At 40.5% G+C, this 16,670-nt stretch overlaps 1 protein-coding gene across 5 annotated transcripts in view; it reads right to left on the bottom strand.

Annotated features, from left to right (window-relative positions):
- The window catches only part of SPAG1 (sperm associated antigen 1), a 68,094-nt gene that overhangs the window by 15,832 nt on the left and 35,592 nt on the right, over window positions 1-16,670 (bottom strand). For all 5 annotated transcript variants that reach the window (XR_016441486.1, XM_090040425.1, XM_090040426.1 and 2 more), the window contains 3 exons: window positions 11,085-11,519; window positions 10,588-10,687; window positions 4,597-4,749 (listed from right to left, as the gene is read on the bottom strand). Coding sequence is in view for 4 of the 5 variants with exons in the window: in XM_090040425.1 (XP_089896551.1) it covers window positions 4,597-4,749; window positions 10,588-10,687; window positions 11,085-11,519 (688 nt within the window). In the remaining variant the exon portion in view is untranslated. The remainder of the gene's footprint in view (window positions 1-4,596; window positions 4,750-10,587; window positions 10,688-11,084; window positions 11,520-16,670) is intronic.

Below are 16,670 nucleotides of genomic sequence, written 5' to 3'. Positions count from 1 at the left end.
AGAATGTTAAGGGAAAAATATGAAGTAAGCTTAACACTAAGCAAGTTACAAAATCTACCTTGGGGAACTATTAGAAGTGCTTGCATGCATATACAAGATAAAAATAACGGAAGTAAAACTGCACAAAACCAGCTGGACATCAGTGATTTCACCACCCCAGAACATACCACAACACAGACTCAGATTCTAGTAGCAAACTGCTAAGCAGAGGGAAAGTACCATCCATTAGAGCAGTGGTTCTCAAATGTATTTGTACCAGGACCAATTTGTAAACATCAAGAGTCACTCTTGACACAGTAAAAAGTTTAAGTAGAAAACAGCCCCCCAGCCCTGCTGGTGCCCCTAACCCCTGACCTGCTCCCATCTACCCCTAAACTCCAGCCACCCAGTATGTGGGGCCAGGGTGGGGGTAGGAGGGGGCACGTGCACCCCAAATCTGTGTGCCCTGGGGCTGCAGCCTGGCCAGACTGGCATGGGCAGGAATCACCTCTCTAGCCCAGTTGGTGGGCCCAGTGCAGGAGGAACAGAGCAGGGCAGCAGACTTGTTACTGCTCCTGCAACCAGGACCCCTGCACCACCAGCAGTGCCAGTATCAATGGACGGAGGAGGCTATGCTGCCCTTACTGTCTCCCACCGCCAGCCACTCACGCACTGGGCTGCAGCTCTACAGAGGAGAAAGTGAACTGGTATTCTTTCTGCCCATCTTTGGTGCCCCGATAGGAAAAAGTTAAAGGAAACTGAACTTTTTAAGAATCAGAGGGAATAAACTCAATGTCCTGTCCTACTTTTAAAAAATAAACAAAACTTGAGTTCTTTTGTTGAAGGTGTAAAGTATGAGGGTTCTTGCTCAATGAATAATATCTGATCTCTTCTCATATGCATTTTTAAGTATGAATGAGAAAGCAAATGTAATTTTGACATTCCTGGACAGAGACACTTACTGTAACTTAATGGAAATAGAGGCTTGACAGCGTTCACACAAAATTTACACACTTTATAACAAACAAAGAAATTAAGGGATGGCAGCTGACAACAGAAATTATATAGGGATGTGGAAGTACCAAGAAAAACTGTATTCCACATAAATGTTTTAAACTGAAAATTAAGCAAACAGACACTGTGTCTGTTTCTAGCTTTGTAAAGCTCCAGCATATCAAGGCCTGATTCCAGACATGGCTACCATAATATAAATATTAATGGAAGAAAGAATTTTAGGGAAGGCTAGATATTATTTGACCTGCTATTAGATACAAAACCAGGGAAATGAACTGAGGCAAATTAATTAAAGTCCTTAAAATATATTTTAGCTTAAAAGAAAAATCACTCTAAAAACATGTTTGGGGCTCACCCATACCTTTTTGAGTAATACTTGTAGTAAGTTTGTTCAACATTCTGCACAACTATCCATAACTCAGAATCGTCTTTCCAAAAGGTGACACTACACTGAGTTACAAATCTGAGACCCTGGATAAATATTGTTACTCAGTCACTGAAATATAGCTCCTTGGAACTCTCTCACACTGTCACTGCTGGCAGTCATGTAAACCTTGGTCATTTACCTGAATTTATGAATCTGGCCTTGAGTATAATGTCACTTAGCCACATAATTTCAATCTCTTATTACAAAACCTAATTGTTGTGTTATCACTAACAGGTCCAGAGAGGTCTTGCTCCCCCTTTATGCGGCGCTGGTCAGGCCACAGCTGGAGTACTGTGTCCAGTTCTGGGCGCCACACTTCAAGAAGGATGTGGAAAACCTGGAGAGGGTCCAGAGGAGCCCACTCTTACAGCTGGGGGCCTCCGTAGCCAGCCCTATGAGGAGAGGCTGAGCGACCTCAATCTCTTCAGTCTCCTCAAGTGACTGCCTACAACCTTATCAGGGGCCACCAGCAGGGACTCGGGGAAAGTCTGTTCACCAGGACCCCCCTTGCAGTCACCAGGAACAATGGCCACAAGCTGAGGGAGGACAGGTTTAGGTTAGATATTAGGAAGAACTACTTCACTGTAAGGGTGGCCAGAGCCTGGAATAGGCTTCCCAGAGAGGTAGTGCTCTCACCTTCCCTGGAGATCTTCAAAAGGAGACTGGATAGGCACCTGGCTGAGTTCTTATGACCCCTGCCACCCCAGTGCTCCTTCCTGCCCATGGCAGGGGGTTGGACTAGATGATCCGTCTAGGTCCCTTACGACTCATTGATTCTATGATTAAATCAGGGTGGGCAAAATGCGACCCACGAGCCAGATGCAGCTCGCAAGGCCATTCTATCCAGTCCGCAGGGCCCCTAAAAAAAATTTAGAAAATTAATATTTATCTGCACCTAGCTGCCTGTCATGTGGCCCTTGATGGCTTGCCAAAACTCAGTAAGCAACCCTCTGCCCAAAATAATTGCCTGCCTCTGCATTAAATGGATGACTAATTCAGTCCAAAAGACCACTATCTTACAAGGAGACCTTTCTGGCAGTAACGCTGATGTAAAACTATTCTACCCCACCTACATCAGTATTTTGTTATCTAACATAAATAATATAGTTTAATATCTCATTAATGTTTTTCAAACTGTTAAAGGCAAAATTCTCAGCTCTGATATTTTGCTCTTGATATATACAAACACCTCAAATTTAAAACACTATGCAAGCTGTAGAACTAAAAAGAAAAGAACATCAGAGGCAAAAGCTGCTCTGATGAGGTTGCCTTAAGTCAGAGCAGGCAATTATTTCAGCTGGAGGGTCACTTAATGAGTTTTGGTGATCTGTCAAGCACCACAAAGATAACCCCACCCCTTGACAGGTGCTCCACCCCCTGGTCACCATCTTGGGACTGGAAGTTCTGCCCCTAACTCCCTGACCTTTGCCACTCAAAGCCCTTTCTCTTGCCCCTGTCCTTCCCCTTCCCTCCTGGAAATACTCCTTTTGGAAGGGGAGGGTTGCCATCTTTGAACAAAAAACCCCCCAAATCATATACTAAAAGACAAACACCTACTATAACATATATTAATTTTCCTACAAAACTATTTGTAGTTGTGTGAACTGCAGACACTTTGAGGGCAGGGCTAGGATCCAAAATCATCTGGATGGAGTGCAGGGATGGTCCACAATAAGTAAAATGAGATTCAACAAGGACAAGTGCACTTGGGATAAAACAACAGCATGCAGAAATATAGACTGGGAATGACTGGCTAGGCTGCAGTACTACAGGAGGACCTGGGAGTTGCAATGAACCGTAAGATGAATCTGAGCCAACAGTGTGCTCTTGTTGCATTAGCAGGAGTGTTACTTACAAATCAAGGAGTGGTTCTTTTATTCTATTCAGCATTGCTCTCACCTGAAGCACTGTGTCCAGTTTTAAGCCTCATACTTCAAGAACAGTGTGGACAGTTTGGAAAGAGTCCAGCACAGAGTAATAGAAATTATTAGGGACCTGGGAGGCAAGACTTATGGAGAAAGGTGGAAAGAAGGCAGAAAGAACTAGGGTTTATTTAGTCTGGAGAAGAGAAGATGAAGGGGGATTTGATAACAGTCTTCAAATACCTGAAGAGGATAGAGGATGGAGGTGGTCTTTTTTCTGTGGCTGTAGGGGGCAGGACCAAAAGCAAAGGCCTGAAGCTCCAGCCAGGGAAATTTAGGTTGGAGATTAGGAGGATCTTTCTGACTATGAGGGTGGTCACATATTGGAGCAGGCTACCTAGAGAAATTGTGCAATCTCTATCTCTGGAACTTTTCAAGAGCAGCTTAGACAGACATAGAATGATTTAGACATAGGAATGATTTAGTCAGGGATGATCCTGCCTTGTACAGGGAGCTGAACTAGATGACCTCAGGAAGTCCCTTCCACCCCTACTTTTCTATGATCCTATGAGTACTGTAAATGAGAAAATAAAGATACAAATTCCATCACTACTAAATATCAGTTGATTAAGTTTAACATGGATATTTATACCATTCTGAGGTATAGAAATATAATGTAAGCAGATGCTGAAATGGGGCTCTCTTATATTTAGCTAATTTTCCCGCCATTCTTTAATGTAGTACTTGGCAGCACAATTTAATACAGTATAATAAAACATGGATTTCTGTAGGCTAGAAGACTCCTAATGTTAACCTAGCACTTGCACGATCAGGAATCACACAAGATTCATTTTGCTGCTGCCAGCACACTGGGCAGAATACAAAAGAAAATAAAAAAAGAAGGAAAGTGCAGGACAAGACTGAAAGGCACAATACACTGAAGGGAAAAAAAATGACAAAACAGTAGAAGGAAAAATAGTACATATTCACAGGTGCTGAAGGCATAGCATTTAAATGTTTGTTCTACCAAGAGGTCATTGCCACAGATGTTTTAAAATTCTTTTTAATATACCGTTTCAGAGAAGTCCTCATTCAAGCTCATCTTCATGGTCTAATCAATCATAAAGTAGCTACGGTAACAGGAAATGATTGAGGCACAAGAATTTAACTAACAACAAACGACTGACATCTCCATATAGGATACTTCTAACTTTCAGGGACTACAGAAACAATAAAGGAAAATAAACAAAATGCAGACTCTTACATTTCCATTCAGCCTCACATACAAATAGGAAAGTCACAAATTGAGGTTACCTATTAACACTGTCATTTGCTGCCTGGATCCCACTGTCTATCTGTAGAACTGTTTTAAAATCAACATAAGCTTGCCGATACCGCTCCATGGACTCATATGCCATCGCTCTTCGCAGGAGAGGTTTAAGTGAAAATGGTTGAAGTTCCAGAGCTCTGTGGGGGGAAAAATTACAAAAGAAAATAGATGACAAGCAGTGCAAGCTTGGAATTGAACTGGTGAGTAAATTAAAATTAAATCATCTAATGAGATTTAGTACTTCTACAATTTCATCTTGGAGTTAATTTAACATAGGATAAAAAGCAAAGCTTAAGCGATTAGGTTTAAACACGTAAAACAGGACTACAGTCATGTACATGTTAGTATGTATATTACCATATATTTTATTTACATGTGTATACTAAGTTTGGAAAACTACTTCCATTAGATTTAACAGATCTATTCCTTCAGAAAAACAGAATACTGTTGTGAGGTAAAATCTAAAGGGAGGTGGTTTTTCTGCTTCAGTGGTGCCTAGATCTGTGTGGTTCTCAAACATATGCTGTTTCTGTCTGTTCCTTAACAGTTTTCAGTTCCTCCTCCACTGTAATGATAATGCATATAGCAACACATCATTGCCTGTTCTTGGCTATAGTTTTTTTCCTTGCACAACAGCTTCAGTTGCTTACTAGTCAATTATAGCATTTCTCCAATGCCACTGGCAGTGACACTAGCAGACAGCAAACTCAGTCCCTACCACGGAGGAAACAAGATTTCTTCCAAAAACTCTATGGATTATTCCAGCAACACAATGAGTTCTGCAGAAACCCACAAAAGCATTTCTTAATCATGAATTCCTAATAATGAGGTAAAAAGCTATGTACTAGAATAGTACCATTCAGAGGATTTTAAGCAGCTACATGTTAGGATGGGTACCCCCATAAAAATCTCAAAAAATAATAAAGATTGTTTTAGCTAAACTACCAAGATCTCTCCTATCACTAAATACAGTTTAGAAATTCAATTCTGCATCACTTAATTGAATTACAGAGGCTCAGAAATGTCTTCTTTATAACCTGTAAAATGTTAACCCAATTTCCAGGTTCATTATATGAGGAAATTTGGTGCAATCTAAACACTAGTTGTAAATTCAATGGGGGGAAGAGACATTTCTTAGAGAAGACTGCAACTAGGGGAAGAAAGTTGTCCCACATATATTTCTAGGGTATGACTGGAGAATGATAGCCATGTAACAAAAATCAAGTAAAAGCACTTGTCCAGGGAAACAGAAGTTAGTATATGAAAGCCACGCCTGCCCCCTTGCAGTCAAATAGAAAGTGATTGCAACCTTAGTGTCTCAAGCAGGACAGGAACTAAATAGGGAGGGTCCCTGGAATATTTCCAAGAAGTAAAAAATTAAAAGAGAAACATGCAGAACATATTTTTTTTAATCAATATAAGTAGTTATATAGGTGCAATGTTGCATCGATAGAGATTTTGGGGGCCGATACTGACAGCCGATTCTTAAGGAAGCATATCAGCCGATACTGATCTGATTTCCGATACAGCTGTGTGGAGCTGGTAAGTCTGTTGTGGTAGACAGGGAGGGGGAAGGGAAGGGGCATGGGGGGGGAAAGATCAATGTCCCTCTGCAGTGAGGGAGGGAGTGGGGCTGGGGCAGGCACTGTCCAGCCAGGGCGGAGCAGGGTGCTGGACATAGCCACAGCTCATCTGGGGGGTGCAGGGTGTGGGGTGGCTCCCGCTACTGTATGCACTCCTGGAGGGGATGGGGGGGCAGAGGAGGCTGCAGCTGTGGGCTAGGGCTGTGCCAGGCTCTTCCCGGTACATGGGGGCGGTAAAGGGGAGTTGGGCCAGGGCTGTGCTCAGGGCAAGTCGTGGCAGTGCTGGGAGGGGGGTTGCAGAGGGTCTGCAGCCACCCCAAATTATGGCATAGCACCCCCCCTCCCAGCGCTGCTGCTGCCTGCCCTGATCGCAGCCTTGTGCACATAACAGGAGCACAGCCCTGAGCACAGCCCTCATGCACTGGAAAGAGCCTAGCACAGCCCTGGTCCCAGCCCCAGCCCCAGCCTGCAGCTGCAGCCCACCCCGCCCCTGCCCCCTGCACAGATCCGGGAGCACATGCTCCCCCCACCATTCTGGGGTGAGTGCAGTGGCAGGAGGCACCCCCCTTCCTCATCCCACGCCCTCCGAACAAGCTGTGGCTCTGTCCTGTGCCCCGCCACGGCTTGGCAGCATGTTCCCCAGCCCCACTCCCTCCCTTACTGCAGGGGGCATTGATCTGCACCCCCCAGTCCACCACAACAGACTTACCAGCTACACACAGCTCTTCAAGCTCCCAGGCTGTGCTCCTGACCTACATGCTGCGCTGCGGCAGCATGCATGCACAGGCATTTATCAGCCAAATTATCACCGTATCAGACCAATTTCCAATACAATCAATTTTACTTACATTGGTGCTGATCCAATATCAGACCAATGTATCAGTGTACCTCTAAATATAAGTGCTCTTAGGTATGGCTGAAATAAATTTAAAAAAAACCCCAAGCATATTCTTAAACCTTGTGTATTTCTCCTATGCCACTTACAGCCAAACCACTTGGCATATATGTTAACCTTTTCAAAATAACATACCATTTTCCACTTGCCCTAATTTCTGTCTATTTGTGGGCCCTAAGGACAGGCAGACACAATACCTCCTTGTCTACTGAAATCATCTACAACATTATGGGTATTATAAATTATTAATAATCATGAAACGAGTTTCAACTTAGTGAAAATACAGAAGAAAGATTAATAGCATTGTTATAATGTCAGAGTTATACTCTGAAACTAAGAGAAGAAGAGATTTGTTTTATATAAATATATACTTTTAGGCAGTAAATGTCTCTTTCAACTATTAGTAATTATCCCAAAACTGAAATTTATATCAAAGATTACAAAGCTAATTTAAAAGAGGAAAGTCCTTGTTGTAAGAAAACTTTTAAAGCAGATATTGTATTATTTGCAATATGATTTCCATTTAATTAATAAAAACTAAGAGCTACAGGCAGGATTCAGACAGTCTCAGAAAGTACCTGAGATTTCAGGCAGCTCAACACTAACTTGCGTGCCTGCCCTAGGAAGTAAATTCTAGCATCTCCGAGAATCAGTGGAGACCTTTCAGAGTTGCCTAAGGTGATGCAGGTTTATGCATCTACAGGCTCTATAAAAAGAATAGGAGATAGTAGGCATCCCAAAAGGCAATTCAGAAGCCAAAAAAACCCAGTGATGTGGAAGGGTATATCCAACCTCATCTCAAGTTATCTATTACTAGGGACTTGCTGAAATTGTGATTTCACAGAAATTTGTGCAAAAAAAAAAAAAAAAAAAATTCACTCGGATTAAATTCAGCAAGGACAAGTGAAAAGTTCTGCACTTGGGCTGGAATAACCACAGGCACAAATATGAACTGGGGAATGCTTGGCTAGGCTGCACTACTGCAGGGAGAGATCTGAGGATTACAAAGGACCATAAACTGAACGTGAGCCAACAGTGTGCTCCTGTTACAAAAAAGTCAACAACATACTGGCTTGTTCTATTCAGGGGTGACTGGTGCTTCCTGAGTCGCGGGGGACACAATTTGAGGGTGGGCTCGGGGGGGGGGGGGGAGCAAAAGCCCCGTATCCATTCCTATACTTCTGCGCCGCAGCTTAGTGCTCCCCTGATCCAACACACCACCAATCCATGCAGCAAAAAACCTGCCCCATCCGGAGTGGTGCCAAGTCAGGGGCCAATCTCAGGAGGGACATGTGCCCCCCTTTCCAGTCACCTGTGGTTGTATTAACACAAGTTATCACTCGTAAATGAAGGAAAATAAATCTTCAACTCTCTTCAGCATGGGTGAGGCCTCTTCTGGAGTACTGTGTCCAGTTTGGGGTCCCACACTTCAACAAAGATATGGACAGACAGAATCCAACAAAGACCAAAAAAATTATTAGAGGCCTAGGAAATAGGAGAGCAAAAGCTGAAAGGTCTAGGGTAATTTAGTTTGGAAAAGAAAAGACTGGGTGGGGGGATATGGGCGATTATAAAGAGAACAGAGGACTTTTCTCTATGGCTGCTGGGGACAAAAATAGGACTAATGGTCTCAAACTTCAGCAAAAGAAATTTAGGTTGTAAATTAGAAAACAACTTTTTAGCTAGGAGGGTAGTCAAGCACTGCAACAGGCTACCTAGAGAAGCTGTAAAATCTCCATCCTTGGAAGTTTTCAGAAGCAGGTTAAACAGACACTTGGCTAGGATGGTTTAGTTAGGGATGATCCTGCCTTGTACAGGGAGCTGGACTAGATGACCTCATGAGGTCCCTTCCAGCTCTACTTTCCTATGATCCTGAGTATTTTTGTTTTGTACTTAATGCCTTCATAAAGCACTGATTCTCAGCCAGGGTCCTACAACAGTATGGGATGCTGTGAGACCCTTTTAAGGGTGCTAGTGTTGCATAATTAGCACTGTTAAATGGCAGATACCCATCTATGACTCATAAGATAAACCCAGAAATTTCTAACTGAAAATCCATAGAGTCTAAGGAGGGGAGCCCAGAGCCTAAAGCTTTGAGAACCACTGATTTATAACTCAGTAAAATGTATAATCAGTGCTGGGACGCAAGGACAAGGGCCTAGATCCCAAGTCTCCATCCCCCATGACAATCAGTACAGTATAGTCTGGTTCCTTCTTGGTTGTTTTCATTCTGGCCCCATGATTCTTGCACACTTTTCTGCCTAGTGGCCCAGCTTCAAGAGGAATGTCAAAAATGCCTTTAGCTAGCCTGTTTGGCTATGATGTTTATATGCCTTCAGGATAAAGGCTACAGACCTACAAACCACATTTTCCAAATCCTAGAGTGAATGGTCTACCTATTAGGCTACTGGACAAGAAGCAAGCACCACTACCAAAGGCATTCTTCAGCTGAATTTGGTGCTGTCAATGTAAATTCACTACAGTTTTGTCTGTATAATGGCATAGCCCTCTCCAGAGTCTTAAGCAGAACTCGGCTACCTCTCAGGGCTGATTTGAATTTATCCTAGAACTTATGGGACAGCCAGCCATTTAAGTGGGAGCTCTGGTTGGCTTTTACACATGTACAATGTAGCCAAGTGTGGATAAGTGCACCCTTGTATGTATTGAACCACATAATGTGCATAATGTGTTTGTAGGGGACTGGCACCAGGCCAATTTGAATCACTCCTAGGGATTCAGACATCGAAGTCTTACCCTAAGTCCCAGTTCAGCACCTAAAGAACTAATTTGAATCTGGTTCTAAATATATCCAGGCATTTTTATATTTTAAGCTGTACATCACACTTTGAAAGAAGAAATTTGGCTGATGAGAGTTCTGATTACTGGAAGTTTGCTTAAACCTTAAGGTCTCTTGACCCATGAACCAAAATTTATAAAAATGTAATAAATATCACTTTAGATAAAGAGAGCAATATTTCAAGAGTAAGAGGGGTTTGGAGGGAGATTTTTGGGAGGAGTCAGGGCAAACTATAAGTACATGACAGGACTGCAGCTAAGTTTCTGAGTTCAGCTGTTAATACCATTTATAACTATGCAAAGTGTACCTGCAAAAGAAACCTACAAACACCCACTTATATTGTAAACATGATTGAAAATCATTTCCAAAATGATTAAGAGATTTATGGTGAACAGCATTTTATATATAAATAGAGTTTTAGTGAACTGTTCACTACTGAGTCTATACTAATTTAAAATGAATGTTATTAAAGCCACTCATGCAATTCTATGTGTATTTAAAACTTAACTCCTGGAATATTTTTTTAAATCACCCTGAACCTAACATCTAACCAATCCCGAAGATATTTTGACAAATAAATATGATAAAGAGTTAGCCTTAAAGATGACTCAGTTAAAATAGTATTTCAACAACAAGAAACCAATTTAAATGTTTAGTCATCAGGAATGTGGTTCCCCTACAATGAAAGGACACTGTTTACCTGTTACAGTCTTGAATGCAGTCACTGCAGTTGCCTTCTTTTAGGTAACATGCTGCTCTGTTTGAGTATAAGATACTTAAATCATGTGGATTTTGCACTCCTAAAAGGATACGCAATGACAGTGAAAATTCATTACTGACATTACATTTAAATTAGAACTAAAAGATTACTATAGGTTCCCAGTTGCACTGCAGTGCTGCAGTTTGCTGAGGATGCAAAGCTTCAAGAAGCTTTTGTTTATTCAGTTATGCCATCTACAATATATAGTTATGCAAACAAACACTAGTAGCAATACTACAGAGAAGTTTAAGATAACTTTACACTAGGGTATCTTATGTGAATCATTTCTTAACTTGACTCTATTATTCACTGCACTGGTATACATTGCCCATCAGCTCCTGCCAAGAGTATAGGGATACTCTGTGATGGCTAAATTGTGGGTCTTCAAGCAATTTTAAACAGACAATCTAGTTGTTTTATAAAGAAACATCACTTACCTAAATTGATGGCACTTTCAATTGCCTCTGAGTATTTCAACACAGCCTCTCCAAACTGTCCATTCTTAAATAACTCATTTCCTTCACTTTTTAGTTTTGCTGCAGTAGTAGGAAGCAAAGTAGAAATGTTTTTTCCAGAAGATGAAGACACTGTCCCACACGATCTGGGGTTCTCCTCCTTAATGTTACTGTTCCCACTCTTTTTTTTATCATTGTTCAAATAGCCATTAACTTCAGCTTCTTGATCTGGTAAATGTTTAGATGTCCTGTTTTCAGATCTTCCTTTTTTGGCTCCACTCTCAGTATGCTCCCTCTGATTCTGTGTCTCCTTATCGTCTGACCTACAGCCATCTCCTTTGCTGGTAAACTTTTTTTGTACATTCCCCATTTCACTCTTCTCAGTTGCAATCTCTTCCTGCACTAGCACACCAGTTTCTACAAGGAAGTTAATCAGCTAGGTTAGAGTCTGCATCATCAGAAGAAACTATTGCCAAGGCAAAGGAGGGGTGTACTTGAACAGAGCACAGCACAAAATAGTTCAGGAGTATTTATTTATAGGGAGTCATCTTTCTCAGAAAACATTCGCAGAAAAAAATGGCTATATAGTAAGAAATAGTCTACAGCAGATAGTAAGAATGTATTACTATGAAATCTGGTGTCTCCTTGCTGATAAGCAACTTATCTCCCACCCCCTTTCTGAGGTGATGTAATGGTACAGAATTCACCTGGAAATTAACTCCTTAAATACCACATGTTAAATAAAAAGCTGATATATGGACATTGAACTTCCGATTCACTTTTTCCAGCCCTCAATAAGAATTGTCAATTTAGAATTACATAAGTATCAAAATAATAGTTCTAGTGACAGTCAGAAGCAAATAGATAAAGAGTCCTCCTCAATTATTTAACTCAATATTTTAATTTCTAATAGCCTATCATTAGAGGAGCTAAGTAGCAATTTTAACAGAAAGCGTCAGTTAATTGTACACACTAGGTATCTTGGCACCACTGATCTAGAGGCTAGGCTTTTTATTTTTTTTACTTTTATAAACAAGTCATCTAGAAGGAGCTTTACATATTCTTATTTCTTTCAGGATTGACTCCAACTGACTGACACTTATTAATATTTCCATAGCTTATACAACAACCTATAGTTTAGAATTCTCAAGCTGTTTCTGACTTTACATGTACAAAAAGATCACTGAAATCAAACTAAGAGGAACAGGACATATCAAGACAGAGGGAAAAATCATTTTACTTGTGACTGACCCATACATACAAGACGCTATAGAGGTTCATCCAGTAGGGTGAAGGGCACAGTGGCACAACAGTTAAGGTGCCTTGTTGTGATTCCAGCAGTGTGAGGTTAAGCTTTGTTAAGACTTGTGCCAAAGGCTGCCCCAGTCAACCCCGCTGCAAATGGGTACCTGGCCATTCAGGCTGGGGAGTCACAGGCATCTGCAACATGGTGCTAACCACATAACTCCCTGTTTGCTGCTGGTTAAGGAACTAGAATCCCTTAATCACAGTGGCCCAATAGGCCTTTAGACTCGGGCATACTTTCACTTTCACAGCGAGAAGAAATTTCCAATTCTTGTAGTGGCAAAAAAAAAAAAAGACAGAAGAGGACCCAGTAAGAATCTAGGCATTAGTTGTATAGTGCAGCTGAAACAGACGGAGTAGATTTTATGATAATTCCTTTTTCCTCACTCTAATGAAAATTTCTTGTTCAGTGCTAAAAGAAAGTGAATTTTGCCTTCTGTGATTCCCTACTATTGTTACAACATCCGAAGAGGTCACTGGAACCAAGCAATCCGCATATAAGAACTTGATAATCACCCCAAATGCCACAAGAAGAGAAAAGCAAAAAAAGAAGATAATTCATATCAGTTGTCCTTTGCACAATGTGGAAGAAAATAAATCTGAGGGAAGAGAAAAAGCACTTGGAGTCACTTTGAGAAATATTATCCTTCAGAGAAATGTGTTAAGCTTTGAGACAGCCTAATTATTTAATGAAAACTTCTTTGAAATGAGCAACTAGTACTACTAAAACTATGCAACAATAGTCAAAAATCCACTTTTTAGGCTTTTCAGTGTCTGTATTTAGGATTCAACACTGCATTTCCCTACTGATCTTAAAAAAATTATGGATATGCAAGCCCCTTGAAGTAATGGACTTTCCTTCCCTAAAGTAGTGGACCATGCTTTATTTTAAATACAAGCACTGCAAATTAACTCTTCTTTGGATATATTAATAATTCAAAAGAAAAACTAACTGAAATGAATTCACAAGGTTATATTCAGGTAGCAAGAGACAATAAACTAAACAAATACAAAATAGGATGTATTTTAACTTGCCAGTAAGTATCAGAAGAAAAACTCCTGGAATTTATAATTTCATTGACTTAAAAATGGAAGGACTGGCATAACCTAAAAGCTAATAAGTATTCTGAAACCTTTTAAAAAGGTGACATCATTCTAAAAAAGGTAGGAGCAATTTAAAAATTAGGTGTCCGGTGGCACAAGACTTTGGTTCCCACATGTGTGATATATGGTAACAATGACAGAATGAGACAGAACAGTCAAATGTAAAAGAATCAGTTTAAATATAATAAAACCTGCTGGGTAACAATTTGCCTGATATTATCTGCTCTATTACAGCCTAAGCCAATGCTAAGGATTGTAACTGGATATACCAGTGCTCCTGCTGGAACTGAACCTGTAAGTTTCTGGCTAGAGGGTCTTGCTCCCTTGCTCACAGTCAGACCAATTGCCACTTTTGGGGTCAGGAAGGAATTTTAATCCATGGTCAGACTAGCATGGCCTTCTCCTCTGGCATGGGTGGGCCCTTTTCCTTGGATGTCTCAAGTATGTTTTGACAACCCTTCCAGCAGAACGACACTGACTGGTGTTATCCTCCTGCTCTGCCTGTGGCAAGTTAGGTTATGTGACAGAGTTGATTGTGTAATTCTAGTAATAGGTTAGACAAGGATTTGCTTGAGATGTTTGGATAGGGATGATCCTGCGCCTCAGGCAGGGGGGCTGGACTAGTTGACATCCAGAGGTCCCTGCCACATGCTACGTATATTATGCAATTAACTGGTTAATCATACAATAAATTCAGACTGGCCACACATGCAAAGTAAGACCAGCCACAAGTGGAAAGTAATCATCATGACATAAAAATGTCTGTGCAGCTATAAAAAGAACCAACCAGCTATAAAGATTGTGCTTGAAAATATGTAACAGCTTTATAGCTGGTTTCTATCCAGTTTTAATTTGACTGTATAGCAGGGTCCCCTGAAATCCCTTCCAACCCTACTTTTCTAAGGCCAGGGCCACTTGAAAAAACTGATAATAATCTCTGCTGATTAGTATTTAATAATATTTAATGTTATTTTCTGTACCCTAAATTGTCAATAGATACTTATTTTCGTGTTATCTATTACAGCCTGGATTTGACTTGTTCCATTGTAGAAAATTCACTAGATAAACTCTTAAAGAAATATTTTCTTTGACTGCTTAGGTGTAGCCAAACAAAGGTCAAGTGACATTGTATGTATGAAAGTCACAGGAAGAAAAAAACCTGAAGTCTTTTCTCTTAAACAGTGACAAGAAAGAGCTGTTGTTATTTAACATTTATATGAATCTATAACTGAATACTCTTCTTAGCTTCAAGAAATTAATTCTACAGTTAGTTTTAGAGTTAGATTTCATTATTTTTATTTTAAATGCTCTGAAATTATACAAGGCTATAATTAAAACTCAGAGACTAAAAGCCACAATTAGCTTGGGTCTCACTGTGGCAGATGTTACACAAAATCAGCAACAAATAACAGTGCCTGCATCAAAGAGTTTACAGTCTAAAAGATGAGACAAAAAAAAGATGGACAGGATGAACAAAGAAGGTAACTAATATAACACATACCAAAAGGGACAAATTAGGGCTACTTGTCCTGATAACAAGATAGCATAATTAAATCTCTTTATCTTTGTAAATGGAATGAATGGTCTATTACTGCAGTGCTCAAGGTTTTGGCCTTGCCAGCCAGACAAATGGCACAGGGACAGTCCATGGGCTGGACTGGGGCCCCATGCTGCACCCTTCTGGCAGAAATTAGGCTTCACGGATCCATGGGGAACCTGTAGGCCAGATGACACGGTGATAGAAAGGGAGAGGGGGGGAAATCTTGCCTACGGACCAGGGATTGAGCACCCTGGTCTATTACATTAGTTTCCATTAGGAACAAAATCATTCAGTGCAGCAAAACTGTGAGAAGGATCCCACAAGATTCAAATTTGGGGAAGAGGAGAATTTGGACGTGGTATAATGTCATAAAGATAGGGAACAAAGAGGCACTGTAACGTTTAACAGGGGGCTGATACCCTTCTCAATTAGCTCAAAGACATAGCAATTTCAGGATAATAAAAAGCAATCCTGGAAGGAAATGGAATAATCATCTTCAAAGAGTCAGAAAAAGGTACCAAAGTAGAACTCACAAGTTTCCTCTGTAGTTTTGATTGCCTCTGCGGAATTGGGCTAATTGTGCAGTGACAAATAACTACTAACAACCTTCAAATTGCTAAATTCACTAATGGAATGGTTATTTTCCTTCTTCAGAGGTAAAAAATGAGACTCCTAATGCTAGCACAACAAACAGAACTGATTTTTTGAGCAGCAGTAAGTTCTGGTCTCTATCTGCAATGTCTTTTTACCGAATAAAATAGGAATTTCAAAACACAAACCCAGGACTTTTCTCTCATTATTTCCTGTGAAAAGCTTGAAGTATTCATCATACAGCATTGCCACCAATACTAAAGAATTAACTGCAATGTCAAAGAAATTATTCACAACTCCAAAAGGGATTTTCCAGCTCAAAATAGTAAGAAAATCTGAGGACAAGTAATATAGTTTTATTCTGAGACTTTCATTTCCCAACATGTTTAGAAAAATCAATAAACTATATATGGAGACAAAGTCCATTAGTAATAGCAACCCATTCTTATTTTGGAAGGCCGCACCTAGCCAGTGACAGGGAGCATACAACTTGGAGAAAAACATCATACTTGGTTAACGTCAGCTGATCGCAGGTTATATGATTCATCAAGGCATCTGAGTAAGTTCTCTCAGCTATTCAGTTAACCATTTATGGCTCCTGACAATGACAAGACAAAATATAAATTGATGAAAGGTGAAAATGCAAACCTCCATAAAGGGAATTCATGGCTGGAAAAGGTCCAGTTTTAAGAATGATGCTTATCATATTTGAGAGAGGAACTTCATACGCATTCTGTCACTTTCAGTAGTACCTTCTGCATTAAGAAAACACTCGTGAAGCTGAGAACAAGACAGCGAACTACCTAGAGATCTGTAAAGCATTCTAAACAGCCAGTACTGCTGAATTTAAGACCATAGAGGGAGCCAAGCTGGAAGCAAGACCAAAAAGGCTTGCCAGAAAGAAAATGGAAATACATCCATAAGCCTCAAAGCTAAAAGGTAGCCAACACAGAAAAAGTTGACAAATGCTCATTTTTAAGGACTGCTAACAAGAATCATATAATTTCTTCTAATGCTGACATACTTTC

Source organism: Crocodylus siamensis, chromosome 3 (genome assembly GCF_052110815.1).
Source record: "Crocodylus siamensis isolate JL-2025a chromosome 3, ASM5211081v1, whole genome shotgun sequence".
Classification (NCBI taxonomy): domain Eukaryota; kingdom Metazoa; phylum Chordata; order Crocodylia; family Crocodylidae; genus Crocodylus; species Crocodylus siamensis.
This window is presented reverse-complemented; position numbering and strand designations above follow the sequence as displayed.